At 35.1% G+C, this 16,650-nt stretch overlaps 1 protein-coding gene across 12 annotated transcripts in view; it reads left to right on the top strand.

The window, feature by feature from the left end:
• Positions 1-16,650, top strand: part of FRYL (FRY like transcription coactivator) — a 151,018-nt gene that overhangs the window by 73,883 nt on the left and 60,485 nt on the right. For 7 of the 12 annotated variants that reach the window (XM_031065715.1, XM_031065615.1, XM_031065670.1 and 4 more), the window contains exons 12-25: positions 1,601-1,645; positions 4,835-4,938; positions 5,552-5,660; positions 6,642-6,728; positions 7,363-7,534; positions 8,212-8,344; positions 8,598-8,705; positions 9,867-10,104; positions 10,707-10,892; positions 10,982-11,068; positions 11,823-12,091; positions 12,505-12,700; positions 13,434-13,558; positions 15,746-15,803. In XM_031065715.1, coding sequence (XP_030921575.1) covers positions 1,601-1,645; positions 4,835-4,938; positions 5,552-5,660; positions 6,642-6,728; positions 7,363-7,534; positions 8,212-8,344; positions 8,598-8,705; positions 9,867-10,104; positions 10,707-10,892; positions 10,982-11,068; positions 11,823-12,091; positions 12,505-12,700; positions 13,434-13,558; positions 15,746-15,803 — 1,917 coding nt within the window. The remainder of the gene's footprint in view (positions 1-1,600; positions 1,646-4,834; positions 4,939-5,551; positions 5,661-6,641; positions 6,729-7,362; positions 7,535-8,211; positions 8,345-8,597; positions 8,706-9,866; positions 10,105-10,706; positions 10,893-10,981; positions 11,069-11,822; positions 12,092-12,504; positions 12,701-13,433; positions 13,559-15,745; positions 15,804-16,650) is intronic. The other 5 variants (XM_031065964.1, XM_031065973.1, XM_031065875.1 and 2 more) reach the window with 1 other exon arrangement.

Here is a 16,650-nt window from a genome sequence, read left to right as displayed (position 1 = left end):
TGTTATGATGCTATGCCATCAATGAGTCCTTCAGGGTGTTTTATGGCTTGGTTTAATTTGGCACACCAAATACTATTGAGTTTTTTGGGTGCCTACCTTGTTCAAAAACTTTGTTGAGCTTAATCTTGAAAAATACACCCCCACTGTCCTGATGTGTCTTATGAATTAATGTGTTCCTTTGTTTCTGAAGCTAATTAAATGCATGCACTCTGTAATAAGTAATCTCATTAATTTACAAATCTGAATTTCACAGCAGTTTAGTCTTTCGGATTTCCCCTCATTTTATTTCCTGATTTTCTAATGACTAAAATTATTTTATTTGGAGTTATTTAAATATGTAAAATGAAATAAGAAATTCCAAATCCATTGCCTCTGTAGTATCCTTGTTATTAATAAAGTAATTTTGAAAGTTACTAGGAGATTCTTAGAGCACTAATAGGATTCATTTACTCCTCCTGTATTTGTTGAAATTAACAAATTAGGAATTGAAATAATGATAACACTTGGAGTCTGTCACAGGGATATTCCATGAAGAGTACAGGCATGCTAGAAGTCACCAAGAGGTAATGTAGGTCATGGATTAATGGTGCTCTCATTCTTCCCTGGTGAGTGCCCAGTACAAACTCCTCCTTAGCCATGAGCACCACATTGCATGTTGGTGACTGAAATGAGCCATTTCCCATTTGCCATGCTGTGAAAGCTCACAGCTTTGCAGCGGCCCCACAGGACCTGGGGTACAGTTTGTTCATACCTGCTTTACCTTCTGGTGCTATATTAAATTTGATAATGCTCCTGAGAGTGCTCTGAATCCTAAACCTGGAAGTATTTATGGTCTTTGTAAACTCTTTGTGCTGGGTTTCAGTGAACCTTGCCTTTAGTTATCCTCAAAGCAGGCTTAGAGTGTGGGGAGAACATCCTAGCCTTGCTGAAAGGAGGAAACCTAGTGGTCTGGACCAGTTCAATTAGCACATCAGTGAGCTGTAAGAGTCAGTTTAGACCAGGAGTGTACAAAAGGGTTGGTTTTTTTCTGGTATACATATAGCTAGCTTTGTCCCACAAATCTGTTAGGCTGCTGTTTCAGCACTGAGCCCAGCAGGCATTTTTTTACACATTGTAGTGTAGGCAAAATTCTGAGTTTGTTCAGCAGACAGTAAAGCTGGGTCAGTATTGTAGAACACTTTGGTTACTTTTTTTTACTAGTATTTACACAGAATAATTCTAGCAAGTTTGTCAGAATTTGATAAATTCTTGGATGAATCTGAGTTGTGGTATCTTTGCTACCTCTTCTGGAGGGAAGACAGAACATTTTAAAAAGCTGCAGAAATGAGAGAGAGAACAGTGTCTGTTGTTCTGCACCACTGTTGGCTGGAAAAAAGAGTAATTTTTTTTTTTCCTGACAGTTTACCTATAGTGTCTGTTACCACAAAACCTTGAAAGTTGAAGGAACATTTTCTGCCACTGTAGCAAACCCTTTATTTCTACTGAATAGAGTCCTTGCTAGACAGCTATCTGTTGGTTTTGAGCTTTTTTTCATCTAACATGCATGTGCCTTCCATTCTCATGTTTGTTATGTTTTGCTGTCTCACATTGCTTTATTTAGATGCCATCTAACAACAGTATCAGAAAACAAATAGAAACACTGCAGGTGAGTTAATATGTTGTTGTAACTCAGTGAAATGTTGCTTTGTCTCATGTAAATACTTTTGTTTTGGTTTTTTATGTTATTTGTTGTATTTTGTGCTTTCCTTTCTTTGTAAAATTGCTGTTAGTACTGTTAGAAGCAGTAGGACTAAGAATAGCTAATATTTCAAAGATATTTTTCTCTTGCCAGGGAGTAAAGGAGAAAGATCAGAAAATTGTCTAATACCAGTTTTTCCTTGGGGGTGAAAGTGTGGCTTTGTGAGATTGGTTATTAATATCACAGCTGGTTTCCCTGAACACCAGTGCATGTTTCTTCTGGAAGTAACTACCTATTCAGATGTATGGGTTTTTCTGTCACTTCATTTCAAAAACTGTCTTGCATGTGAGCAAACTGAAAACATTTTCACAATTAAAAAATGTGAATCTGATTTACTGTAACAACTTGCAGTGCACTAACTTGAAAGACTTTTACACTGTTGGTTTTGCAGGTTTTAAAAAGTAGAAATTGTTTTAGTTCAGAACAGAAGAAAAGTTTAACATCAGTATTAAAAAGTACTTTCTTCAGTAAGTGACTACATTTGACTAACATGGAAAAAATGCTATTTTGTTTCTTGCCATCACTGAGATTTGTTTCATTGATTCATTTTAATGTGTTTTAATTTGCTCTTACGTTTTTGGTTTTGTAACAGATACTGTTCCTGACAACTTTTTTCATAGCCTGCTGATACCATAATTTATGTTTAAAAGTTTTAGAATTTTAAACAAAACTATGTTTAAAAAACCCCAAACATATAGCATACTTTGAAATCTGACAGACATAATCTAAAAACTACTTAAATTCTGCCAGGATGTTGAATTACATAGCCATCTATTTCTTATTCTACTTACTCTAATGTCTAGGAGAAAATAAATAATGACATCTTAACACCAAGTGTACGTGCAGCATTGTAATTCAGACCCCAAAAGCAGTTTTCTTCTAGAATATTTGTTTAGCTCTTCATTGTAGGAAGTGATAATAAAAATTTTCAATGCTTAAAATAATAAAAGTGCTGCAGAATTTATTTCCTAACTCTTTTTAAAAGGTGAATGCCTCTATATATGCTCATTTTTCTTCCTTTATAACAAGCAAACTTTGTCATAACTACTCAGAAGTAGCTCTATTGGATGATACACCTGCTAACAGATGGAACATTGTTTACACATTATTAAAATATCTGCTACCTCTGCCATTTTTTATTAGGTGATTGTAAGCCAACAATATTTCTTTTGTTTACTTCTGGACCTGTAAATTAAGCTCCGTTGTAGAATATCAGAAATTAGAAAATTGAAGCATAACTCATTTCCAGATGCATTTCAGATAGACTTTGATAACACTTCTACCAGTGAATTCCCCAACCTGCTTTGACAATCAGTAATTGTTGGCCTGTAAATTAAATACAATGAATAATAATATTGTGGGGTTTTTGCTGTTTAAGCTGATTAGAATCAAAGCTATCCCAGTGTCACCCTCTGGTACAGTTACATTTCCTTCTTCCTCACAGTAGGACTGCAGGTAAATTAACTGAACAGCGAGACATTTATCAGTGTGAATATTAAACAGGGGCAGATGTAACTTCTTAGATAGATTTTGTCTAGATCACTTCCCTAAATTTACCCACTGCCTAACTGTAGGTGCTAATTCAGAGGTGATGGCAGCACACATTGATGTATGAAGGAAAGATAGAACAGCGTTATCACTGATGTAAACTGGGTTAAGTTATTCCCTCTAATATTCTGGTAGTCAGTCTTGCGTGTTACTTGTCTTTCCTACTTTGAAATACCACTTCTGCCTCTGTGATTCTGTGATAGGCTTTTAGTGCCAAAACCAGTAGTCTGGACCCACCTGTGTTAAAGCCACCAAAATGACTCTCTTTTGTGTATATAGTCTTTTGCACAGACATGGCCATGAGGTTATTTTGATCAGCTTATGGGTGCAAGTTGAACTTTCTTACTGCTAGAATTAATGTACAGGGAGCATTGAAGTTGTGGGAGAGAGAACCATGAATGAGACCATCTCTTTTTGAACAGTATAGTTTTAGTTCCACTTACACCCTTTGTGAATTTGCACTCCATTTGTCCTGGGAGGACAAAGGCATCTGCTATTCTGACTCACTGGCTTGTGGCACAAAATATGAAATTACTTATGTTCAAGTCATTGTATAGATAAGTCTTGAAACAGAGACTTCACTGGAGATGGGGATGGTGTGCTTTTGGGGTTCTGTTTCTACTTTTTTGTTGGTTTTGTTTGGGTTTATTAGTTTGAATTGGCTTAATGCCTAAAAAGTTGACAACTTGGAATCATTTATTATATTCAGAAATTTATACTTAGGGCCAGGTCCAGGAATCTTGCTGGACACTTCTAGATTGTAAGTACTCCAAGAATCCCTATTTGGAAAGGAGGTTTCTGGAGCTAGTACCAAGAGTGTTAGCTACTGTTTTACACAGTTTAAGAGCTTGGAGGAGCAAAGCTAAACTCATAGTAGCAGCTTGAAGACAAAAATAATTTTGTCTTCAGTACGTAATTTAAACTGAATTGTGCTGCTAGATTTTATATTAATTCAAGAAACAGTAGCATAATTGTTACAATAAAAGTTCATTGAAAGTGGGCAAACACTAATACAGCATGCAGGAAGTGTCTGCATTGTCTGAAGCCACACCCAGAGATGCAGCTTTGTGTGCCTTCCCTGTTTTGCATTCTTTTCTTCTGCACCTGCTGTTGTCTGCTGTCACAGGCTGAGTGATGGAATGAGACCTTGTGCCTGATCCAAAGCAGCTACTCCAATGTTTTAGACAAACTATAAATTGGTTTGCAATGAAGTAGGTATTTCTTACCAATGGCTTTCTGAGAAAAGTCCTTGAAAGCAATATACTCTTGGTGTGTTCATCTCAAGAGGAATATCTGCTTTTAGTTACTGTTCTGCCCTCAGAGTTAGAGATGTGTAAAATGAGCTGGAGTTACTAGTTAAAAATTTAAGGTTAGGAAATATTCAATACAGGCTTGTTTTTTTTTGAAAAAATATCAAAAACTTGTAGTCAGTATTAAACCCATCTGTTTTCATTGTTAAATTATTTTCAAAAGTAAATAAACATTATAATAGAATTTTGTCAGTGTCTCACAGGCAACAATAACTGTATTTCTAAATTTATTTTACAGAATAAAGATCCCAAAATGTCCCGAGTTGCACTGGAATCTTTGTATAGGTTATTGTGGGTTTATGTTATTAGAATTAAATGTGAAAGCAACACTGTAACTCAAAGGTAAGTTCATTATACAGAGTATTTTAAACTACTGATGCTGGAGATTTTCTTCCAACCTAGTGATATCAGAGAAGCCAGCTCAGGGATGGTTTAGTCAAGTAAGCAGTAAATATTTTGTCTTAATAGAGAAAACCAAAAGCCCTTGAGTACTTTGATGGAAAGAAGGAATAGAGTCTAGAATTGTCTTTGCGAGGATAGAAGAAGGCAGAGAGATGAGCAGGAAATTTATTAAAGTCAAAAAGCACCAATGGTGACAGAACAAATTGGGTATGAAGTGTCCATCACTAAGTATGGACTGGAAATAAAAAGGTTTTATTTATAATTGTGTATAATGAGAATTTGGAATAATCATTCAGATTTTGCCCCTCCTCCTGACTATTAGTAACTGGTTTAAAACAGGATATTTTTCAGTTCATAGAGGAACCCATGATCCTATTGCCTGTGACAGCTGGTGCTGGGCTTCCTGTATGTGGTCCTACCTGTATAGGCTTCCATATTATTTCATAGTAGCTCCACACACACACTTCCAGATTTGAACTGTAACATCTGTACTGTTATAAGGAACTATTTTTAAAAGATCTTTTTATTTCTTTTCATTTCTAAACTCTTGTAGCCGTCTCATGAGCATTGTATCAGCACTTTTCCCAAAAGGATCGCGCAGCGTGGTCCCACGAGACACACCTCTGAATATATTTGTGAAGATTATTCAGTTCATTGCTCAGGTAAGAATGCATCTAGGTAGAGCTAGAATAGTAGGATGAACGTTATTTGGAAGAAATGTAAGTTTAAGGTTCGTTTTTGAAATGTTTGTACTGAATTAGTGGTCTCATATCTTGAGTAGAATTTCTCCAAATATGTGTAACAAATGAGAGAATTCATTCTCTTTCTAGTGGTGGCAAAACTTTTTTTTAACTTCACAAACTGGTATGTACAAACATTATGATGATTAGTATTTACATTTGTATTTCACTGTTGGGGGCTGTGTGTGTTTATATATATATATATATTTATATATGTTTGTAATATAATTACTATATCCATTATGGTATTTTTATAAGGGACAAAGAATGTTTAGCCTGGAGACTGACCTCAATAGACAGAAATAGTATGCAATGAATGCAGTAGTGTATAGTCAGCATTACATTATGATTTATATTATTTTAGGTGCTTTTCTTGTCCTAATATCAAAATGCAAGATGCAATCTCACAAGATGAGTTCTCATTAATCTTTAACCTTACAGATTAGAGACATCTTTTCCTGTTTTAGAAATAGCTTGTCTGTGCTTCAGCTTCCAAAACTATTTGCTTTTGGTCATACAAGGATGAGGCAGGATGCACAACTCATCACTGTTTATATTTTTTTTGTATTTATAGTGTAGTATTTTTTTCTACCTTAGGGCTTCTCTTTATCCCAGTTTCTTTTTTCTATAACAGCTCATCTTATTTGTAGAAATGTGTTTGATCTGATGATGAATTTTCTGGGAATTTTTTCAGGAGAAATGGTTCAACCATATCAGGGGATGAGCTGTGTTAAATTGTACTAGATTTAAAAAAAAATTTGTAAGAATAAGGAGGAAAAAAGAAATATTTTATAAACTTTTTAAATAACTTTTAAGACATGATACCCAGTAGCTGTGCAAAGTCAAGAAATTATGTGTATTAATGGAAAAGAGATGATCATACAAATCTATTTTTCTTTGTAGGAACGTTTGGATTTTGCAATGAAAGAAATAATATTTGATCTTCTTAGTGTTGGAAAATCACCTAAAACCTTCACTATTAATCCAGAGGTAATAAAAGCTCATTACTTGCATACCATAAGAACAAGGCATTGGAGGATTTTTGGCGGGGGAAGTGGTTAACTTTGTTTGCACCAGGATAAAAGCAGATTAATGAGCATCTGAAGGAGTGTTCTGCTAACGCTAAAAAAATAATTGTTGTTGTGCACTGTTGCTGTTTGATTTTAGGTGAGCAAGCAGTTCTACAGTTAAGACTGATTTCAAGAACAATTTCAGGAAGTATGGGTTTTTTGGTACAGTGTAACTGTAAAGCATTTTTTCAGGAAAGTCATACCTAGCTCTTCAAGACCCAGTCTAACAGATGGAATATTTAGCAATGTCTGTCTTCAGTGTGTTGCTCTAGAGGTTCAAATCAAGTCCTTGAGTGCTCAGTACTAGAAAATATTCTGTATCTTAGCCTGGGCCAAGTCAGTTCACTTGAATCACAGTGTGGGGTGGCACAGAAAACTTAAGCTCTATTCCTGTTACTTTTATTACCCTAATGTGTAACATTTAAATAAGTTCTGTCCTGCTGTCTGTTTAAAAGAGAAGAAAAATGCAATTTGTATTTTGTCTCTGTGTTACTTCAATATTGTATTTTTTTCTGTTTTCTCTTCCCTTTTTTCTCCCATTTTTGTTCTTGAAGAGGATGAATATTGGCCTCAGAGTCTTCCTTGTCATAGCAGATAGCTTGCAGCAAAAAGATGGTGAACCACCGATGCCAACAACAGGAGTTGTTCTTCCATCGGGAAATACTCTACGTGTGAAGAAAATTTTTCTTAATAAAACACTGACAGATGAGGAAGCAAAAGTTATAGGTATGTTATATTCTTTTGTAAATTGGCATTTCAATATGTATGTATATATTCCAATTATTCTCATCAGTACATTAGTATAATTTTATTTATGTATTTATTTTAATTGTTAGCAAGAATTACTTTGATTCTTAGAGAGGGCTGCTAGACATTATTGACCCTCTTGTGTCTCAGACTAAACCCATGTCTTTTCTTAAAGTGTTTTGCACTTACTGCAAAATAAGTACAAAGAAGCCTGAGTGCAGTGAGTGTGGTAAATAGCACGGCAAGTTTTTTTTTTCTTGATGTCACTCTAAAATGTCCCAAATGTCTCACAGCTGAGTGGAGTAAGACAATCTTGATCCCTGTACCTTGCTGATCTTCTATGAATGAGGTAGTCATCTCGAAGGACTGTTTCAACATGTCAAATTTAAACTAGAACTAAAAAGCTTGAAATTGAGAAAATGAAGATGCAGCTAATGGTTATTTCATTGCTTTTGTTTTTCCTGCAGGAAACTTCTACTTCTGTATAACGTCTTATATTTATAGATATGTATTTCATATATACATGCATTTGTTTTGACACTTAAAGTATATATTTCGTGTCATCTGTGCAATAAGAAACTTGTCCTAACCTGAATAAGTGGCAGATATTTTAATAAAAATATGAAAGAAGGTGATGGAACCCTTTGATTTTTCAGGAATGTCCATATACTATCCTCAAGTCAGAAAAGCACTGGATAGCATTCTTAGGCATTTGGACAAAGAAGTTGGAAGGCCCATGTGCATGACTAGTGTGCAGATGTCCAATAAAGAACCAGAAGACATGATTACGTATGTACTGAAGTGCAGCATTTTCACTGTCACAGTAGCATCACATTATTTTTATTCTCTGATGTTGCAGATGCCATCATTAAAGTGTTACAGTTGTGGGGTTTTTACTGGACTATTAAGTGAATGTTAGTTTCATTAATTATTGATAAAAATGTTTGTTACCTCCATAGTTGTGGCATGAAATTGAAAATACATTTCTAGTGTACTGAAATTTTTTTCTGGTCTCTTTATTGATTATAAACTGCTTTTGTAGGGGTGAGAGAAAACCTAAGATAGATTTGTTCAGAACTTGCATTGCTGCTATCCCAAGACTGATTCCAGATGGCATGAGTAGGACTGACCTCATTGAATTGCTTGCAAGGTAAGAGAAACTGGATTCTGCTCTTAGTAGATGTTCTTTTTCAAATGCTGCGTGTGCATGATTGTCAGTGCCCTCACTATGCAGCGTGAGTCGCTGCATGCAGACTCTGTCCTCGCTGCTCCTGCCAGCCGTCTGCAGTTGGTCAGATTTTACTGGCTATGGTAGCAGGAGGCAAATTTATCCTGCAGACCTTGCATTTATTTTTAGACAGAGTATTTTGAGAACTAGGAATTTATTGCTGTTGCTTTGTTTTTTTGAAGTTGTTTTATCTTTTTGTAACTGCTATACTTTTTTCTCTCTTTTTTTCTTCTGTAGCGAATACTATTAATGTCCATAAAGTCATTCTTTTTTGACATTACCAAAATTTGAGACTGGCACCCGGGGGAAACTTCAGTATTTTTCTCTACTAATCCTGCTTTGTTTTTCCTTTTTCTGTGATCCAACACTACCCATATTCTTCCATCTCTTATCTCAGTTTAAATTGAATATACCTTGTCAGTACTGATAAATAATTGAGAAGATTTTTCTAAATTTTAAATGTAAGAATAGTCTGGCACAGAAATACAGGACAACTTATAGCTTGGAAATTATAAATCCATTTTCATATAATGGGTTGAGTTACATATACAATGTTTAAAATAATATTAAAGACATGAAATTATTAAGTAATATTATAATACTGGAAGAGGTGTCTTCTACCGTAGCAGGCTTAGACAGATTTTTAAGTACAGATTTTTAAGTATATGTGCAAAGGATTGTTTTGTGAATTTTTTCTCATATCCAAAGTAAGTGTCCTTTAGCTGCAAAACAAATATGTTGTTTTCAATTTTAATTTGAAGAAAATAGCGTATACATCACAGGGTGCTGGTCTGTTGAGCTCAGACGCCTGCAAAGATGCACCTTTGTTAAACACTTGATAGTCTTTCTTGAACGCTGTTTATTTGGATTAAGTTTTGTGAAACCTTGCATTATTTTGCTGTAGTAGAAGTGCCTTCTGTTACTAGCCATTTTCAGGTTTATTCAGTGCAGAAAATGAATCTCTGTGGAACTGTTCTACATTATACAGTAAAGAAGGAAGAGTAAATACCAAACTTTAAATGATAAAGGCTGGTTAAGAGTATGCTTATTTAGGGTGATGATACCAATGTTTTTTCTAAACAGGCTGACAATTCATATGGATGAAGAACTTCGTGCCTTGGCTTTCAATACACTCCAAGCATTAATGCTTGATTTTCCAGATTGGCGGGAAGATGTTCTTTCAGGATTTGTTTATTTTATTGTGCGTGAAGTGACTGACATCCACCCAACACTTCTTGACAATGCAGTAAAAATGTTAGTGCAGCTCATAAATCAGTGGAAACAAGCAGCCCAAATGCACAATAAAACCCAAGATGCTCAGGTATATCTATATAAGGTCCTTTTGATGTTAAAACATACTTGGAATCTGAGTAGTGGGCTTTACTGGTTTTGTTAAGTAATAAATATTCAGCTAAATTTCTTACAGCACTTGAAGACTTCTAGATCTCTCATTTTAAATTAACATTTTTTATCAAAATAAAATTAGTCCCAAATTATTAAGTATTACGTGAACACTAATTCATGACCACATTTTGCTTACATTATAGGAAATATGTAGGAGTTATTAAACAGTAGAATTAAGCCCATTTTTTTTTACTTGCCAGTAGAAAGGGTCCAAATAATTTAATATCATAATTGTTTACAAAAGAGTATTGCTTGAGGTTTTTGAAATTTTGCTCTCATTGCATCATCTTGTGAGAAAGTGAAATAAAGATGTTCTTGTGGTATTTGTTTGGACTAAATTCAGAAAGGTAATAAAAAATGAAGTGACTAATATTATGTCATTCTCATAATGCAAAATTTGACCAGTAGCCAAAAATCTGAATATTTTATTATTAAATCAGCCGTTGCTAATAATGGAACTGTATCTTAGCTGTGTTTATTTTTTCTTTATTTGCTTAACTTCTGTGTTGTTTTTCTTAGCGTGGTGTATCCAATGGGGCTGCCCATACCCTTCCCCTGGAGAGGACCCTTTATTCCAGCGTATTCCATGTGGTGGAAGGCTTTGCTTTGGTCATCCTTTGCAGCACAAGGCCTGCCACCAGGAGATTAGCTGTCAGTGTTCTCAGAGAAATAAGGGCCTTGTTCACACTTCTAGAAATTTCAAAGGTAACAGTTGATGACCCATTCTTAGGCTGCCTGGTGAAACTGCGTTTATTTTGACATTCTTTGAGCCTGCTATGCTTTGTGTTTTGTAGAGTGATGATGAGTTGGCTATAGATGTAATGGACAGACTAAGTGCTACTATCCTGGAGAGTTTCATACATCTCACAGGGGCTGACCAGGTAGGACTGTTTTTATGTAAAGTTGCTCGTAAGATGAGGTAATTCTGTTAAGCTATGCCAAATAAATAGTATGTATTTCAAATGATAGCGTCATTATGTTCATGCTGATTTTAATAGCAGTTTATCACCACAAAAAGGCAAAAATCTGAGGAATGTTGTGAGGTTAACTCCACCATTGTAAACTTTCTGACTGATAGTGTGTTATCACCACCATATAAACACCGAGAGCTGTGTCTTTATCTGTTTTTTCTCATCTTGCTCACAGACTGCAATTTCTTAAAAGCAAAGGGCACTGCTTTTTTCTGCAGTAATATAGTGTCATAACAGTCAATGTGCCCTTTATGCACGATGAACGCTCTCATAACTGTCAGTGAATAACAGCTGAATTCCATACTTAGGTATTTATCATAAACTCCTAAGTATCAAGGAAACTTCTGATTTTAGGATTAGGAAACAAATTGGAATCCAGTAGTAAGGCTTTTAGAGTACAAATCTTTTGGAAGAATTAAATCTTTATGCGTGAAAGGGTCTTTTTCTAGGATTTGCTATTTCCTAATACCAGTTTGTTCACAAACAACATGTTTCTATAGCTGTTCACATTAAGATCTTCTGTAAAAAGCCCCATAAATTACTTTTTTCTCTGTTACAGGTATGCTTTTGACACTGATACTTTATTAGAAATATAACAAAAGATATTGTTGCTTAAAAGACATGAGTATTAAATATTTCCCCATTGTCTTTTCTATGCACACAGACTACTTTACTGTACTGTCCCAGTTCAATAGATTTACAAACTCTGGCTGACTGGAATTCCTCCCCAATCAGCCACCACCTTGATGTGGTCAGTCCCTCACATATTTGGATATTTGCACATGTGACTCAAGGACAAGATCCATGGATTATAAGCCTCTCAAGTTTCATGAAGCAGGAAAATCTTCCAAAACACTGCCCAACAGCTGTAAGCTATGCTTGGACATTTGCTTATACAAGACTTCAGCTGCTGTCTCCACAAGTGGATATCAAGTAAGTTTATTTCTAAAGTAAATACATTATATTATATTGAGTATTATTTCAAGATTTATCATCTTTGTAGTGTCATTATTGTTTCATAGAGGTAACATAAATTCTTGATATTGTCTGTGGACTTAATTCAGCTTTATATAACAAAAAATTAAAGCAGATTTATCTGCATAAAATATCTGCAGCTAACATTAATTAATGCCTTTGGCCATATTGTAGTTCAGCAGATTTGAATATAAAAGCATGCATTATTAATGTACAAGTCTGCTCTGAATAATTTATTCAGAGTTTAGTATGTTAACAGTTTGGGAAGTCATGGCATATGCATAACTGAAAAATAAATTCAGTAGAAAACCAAAGTAAAATGCAGTAAGCTTCATTTACTCCACTGACCTCTTCTCTTTCTTTTTTAATAGCAGCCCTATCAATGCAAAGAAAGTAAATACTACTACAAGCAGTGACTCCTATATTGGGCTCTGGAGAAACTACCTGATTCTTTGCTGCAGTGCAGCATCTTCTTCAAACTCCTCCACTTCCACAGGCTCTGTGAGATGTTCCCCTCCTGAGACGCTGGCGTCTACCCCAGACAGTGGTTATAGCATTGATTCAAGAGTAGGTTCTTCAAATACTTTCTGTAAAATCGTATCTAGTAGTAATTAAGGAAATGCTTTGTTTGCTGTTAAAGAGGTGGTTTTACTGTCATTAGACTTCTGTACTTTTGAGCAAATAATCTCTCACTTCAATAACTGAAACAGGGACCTATTCAGGCATGATGTATCTTGTTGTATTTTCCCAGTCACAGATACTTTTTTGTCTCCATATCATCTTCAGATTATGGTTTTTTCCCCTCTTCTTTGCTTCTTATTGGTCATCTCATTTTTGGCTTCCTGTGAAAGATACAGTAGACATAAAGATAATTCATGGACTATGCAGCAGATTTTTGACAGAAGCAGCCTGTTCCACTTGTTTGTTACCAAGATACTTTCCCTAAGTCTGATAAACTATAGACTGAAAGCTTTGTTCTCTTTGAGAACAACTCAGGAGTCTAAGGAGTCAGACACCCGTAATCTACTTCTTCCCCAAGGAGGGCAGATAGATGAACATGCAAAGCATGTTCATGTTGTGTAATTCATTGTTATCTGACTAGGAAAACTCAGTAATGCAAGACATAGTTAATACTACTTTACTATTTCAGGAAATCTTTTCCATGTCAAAGATAAATTTCACTTTTTTCATTTTGAGTCACTGATCCGTTGTGAATAGACTGTGAAATTACAGCAGATGTTTTCATGTCACCACCTTGTGGTAGCTACTTCATTGTGTTTTGTTCTGGTTTTCTTCTTAGATTATTGGCATTCCATCCCCTTCCTCCCTCTTTAAGCACATAGTTCCAATGATGCGCTCTGAGAGCATGGAAATTACAGAATCTCTTGTCCTGGGACTTGGCAGGACCAACCCAGGAGCTTTTAGGTAACTGTTGTGTTTCATCTGTTTCTATTCTAATTGGTTGCAAAGCTGGGGAATTCGAGTTCATTTTTTATTTTCTTTTTCTTCTTTTTTTTTCCTTTTAAGAATTTTTAAAAAGCTGTGACAACTGATTCTCATTGTCTTTTCTGGCATTTAGAGGCATGATAGAGATGGTTAGAGACTGTAAGAATTTTATGTGGAGGTCATCCCTGCATAAAGAAAAAGAAGTTAGTAGAAAGAGTAAACAGCTTATTGGTATTTAAAGCTGCCCTTATCTGAAAGAACAGATTGTGTGAACTAATAACATTTGAAACGTTAATTGCAATCAAGTTTGTAGGAGTTGATAAACTCTTCTTATTGGTATTGTCAATTGCTCTTTATGAGGATGAATGAAGAGAGAGAACATCTGAGGGCAAGAAAACCTCCTGGGAAGGCCATTAGATGTTCTCTGACAGCAGCCAATCATTGCTGCTGAGAGATATTATGAGTTATAAAGTTGAGGTTGTGAGAGTTATTATGAGAATTAGAAAGTTGTACCATGCACAGCAACCAACTACTTCTTCAGAAGGAACCAGGAATTGCTAATACTGTTGGTTTTTAATAAGATGATGCTTCTCTCCAGTCACTTGTGTCCCATGTTATCCCAGATAAAAAGTCAATATTGATATTAATGCCAGGTCCTCAGTTGTCATATTCTGGTTTATATCCCTTGATAATCTTATAATTTTATATAATATCTGACTTTATTTGCTCCCAGGAGTAAAGCAAGACTTTGTGCCATGATGCTGAAGAGCTGCTTAACAGCTGTAAAGTGTAGAAAATGCTTTCAGAGATAATTTTACCAGAAATCCTTGATTTTTGAATTAGAAACAACTCATCCAGCAGGTTAAAAAAAAAAGATCTGATCCTCATCAGTTTTATAATTTCAGAATGTGGTTTTTTTCTATGACCAGCTTTTTTTCTCTGTCCAATGCATGTTCTCACACCAGATGCTAGCTGTAGCCTACTCCTCACCATTGCTGCTCTGCACTGTTTTGGTGTTTAGCTTTTGTGGTTTTAGGCACTGTTCCTCCCCACTTGTTATGTTTGCTCAGGAACTTTTTCCATTATTGACTATATACACGCATTCCACATATATTTATTAGAATAATATTTTTGTTTTGTGTAACTGATCATACATCATCAAACGCCTCTAAGTATCTCTTGATCTACATTGTAAACTGACCCTTTACTATATTTTAGCACAAAAAAGTTTCTTCCAAATTATTTTCTGTTTTCTGTCTTTGAAAGAAAATACATGACAATATATAACCATGCTTGACTGTCTTGTAAATGAGTACACCACAAACATTTGAAGTGCAGCATTCTGATCACCTGGACCCATTCTCTGAAGGAGGAGCTTTGCATGAGGTATCAGAGGAGTCAGTCATTTACCACGAAAACTTGAAGTGGTTTATGGTTTTGATATATCTCATTGCAGCAGCACAGGAAGTAGAAGAATGTGTCCACTCCAACAAATCTGGAGGCAGTAGTTACTGTGTTAACAAATATTAAAGTAAACAAAATATATTTTTACCTTAGTATTTTTTCTGTATACTTCCCTACTACTGATGTCCTTTCCCTGCCTCCTTTTTGAAGTCATATGAGAATCTTAGTTTGTCAAAAGGAGCCAAGTAGTAATAAAGACTGTGGAGCTTCAGAACAAATGGGGAATGTAAGCACACTGTCAAAACCTATTTCAGTTTTCAAAGAGACTTGTCTAGCTTCTCTCAGTGTATTGTTACTGGACTTAAAGAAACAATATTAACAATTAAATGCATCATAAGAGCTGAAAGCACATTGTATGATAAGCTGCCAGCATCTTTTTTTCCTCCCTAATGATATCCATTTGCACCATATGGCTTTGTTAAACTCTCAAGATGAAAATAAATGAAAATTATCTGTGATAGAAATAAGCCATAATAGTTGGAGAATGCAAATTTAGGGATAATTGTTCGGACATTAATTTAATAATCTGCTTTAAATTAGGAAAATATATTTCTAGGAAACTTTGCTTTTAAAAGCTACAGGTAAAGAAGGAAAACCTGAGGGTGTTTTAACTTCTGTTGTAACACTAGCTCTTGAGAAACATCTTTCAGTTGAGATGTTAATTTAATGTTTGTTTTCATCCTTTTAATTATTTTAATTCAGGGAACTAATAGAAGAATTACATCCTATAATTAAGGAAGCACTTGAAAGAAGGCCAGAGGTAATTAAATAATTTCCATTATACTCAGTACAGTTTTAACTGTCTTTTCATAAAGAGGAAGTGTTAGTTATTTTCTTTAATTTTTGCATGAAAAAACAGTCAATACAACAGATAAAAAGGTGAAATACTGCTTTTTTAAATGATTGTGAAGTGTTTGCATTAGAAGAGTTTCATGTTTGAGATCTCTGTTATTCCTGTATCAGAGATTTTATTTCAAATTATGAAAAAATACAGTAACCTTCTCCACATTCTTTTAATTTCTTTAACCTAATCATCATTGTTACTTTGTTATATCATCAGTGACATTCCCACGATTAGTGGTACCTATGACATAGAATTGAGTTTTAATGTAAACCAGCTTTGTTGGGGTTTGGTGGTGGTAGTGGTGGTTTTTAGTGAAAAAGGTCGTAAACTCAGCTGACTGCTCTAATGAAAATGATGGAAAGGAACAACATTTCTGTTTCAAAATGTTACTGTACTGTTGTGTGTTGTGTCAGGCTTGCATACAAATCCCAGAATCACAGAATATTTTGGGTTGTAAAGGACGTTTAAAGTCCACCCACCCTGACATGAGCAGGAACATCTTCAGCTACATCAGGTTTCTCAGAGCCCCATCAACCTGACCTTGAATGTTTCTACTGATGGGGAATCTCTCATATCTCTGGGCAACCTGTTCCAGAGTTCCACACCCTCATCATAAAAAAGTGTCTCTTTTATATCTAATCTAAATCCACCCACTTTTAGTTAAAAACCATTGCCTTTTGTTGTATCACAGCAGGCCCTGCTAAAATGTTTGTCCCCATCATTCTTAGAAGCCCCTTTTAAGCACTGAAAGGTCGTAATGAGG

The sequence above is a fragment of the Geospiza fortis genome, unplaced genomic scaffold (genome assembly GCF_000277835.1).
Source record: "Geospiza fortis unplaced genomic scaffold, GeoFor_1.0 scaffold40, whole genome shotgun sequence".
Lineage (NCBI taxonomy): Eukaryota > Metazoa > Chordata > Aves > Passeriformes > Thraupidae > Geospiza > Geospiza fortis.
Note: the sequence above shows the minus strand (reverse complement) of the source record. Positions and strands in the feature narration are given on the sequence as shown.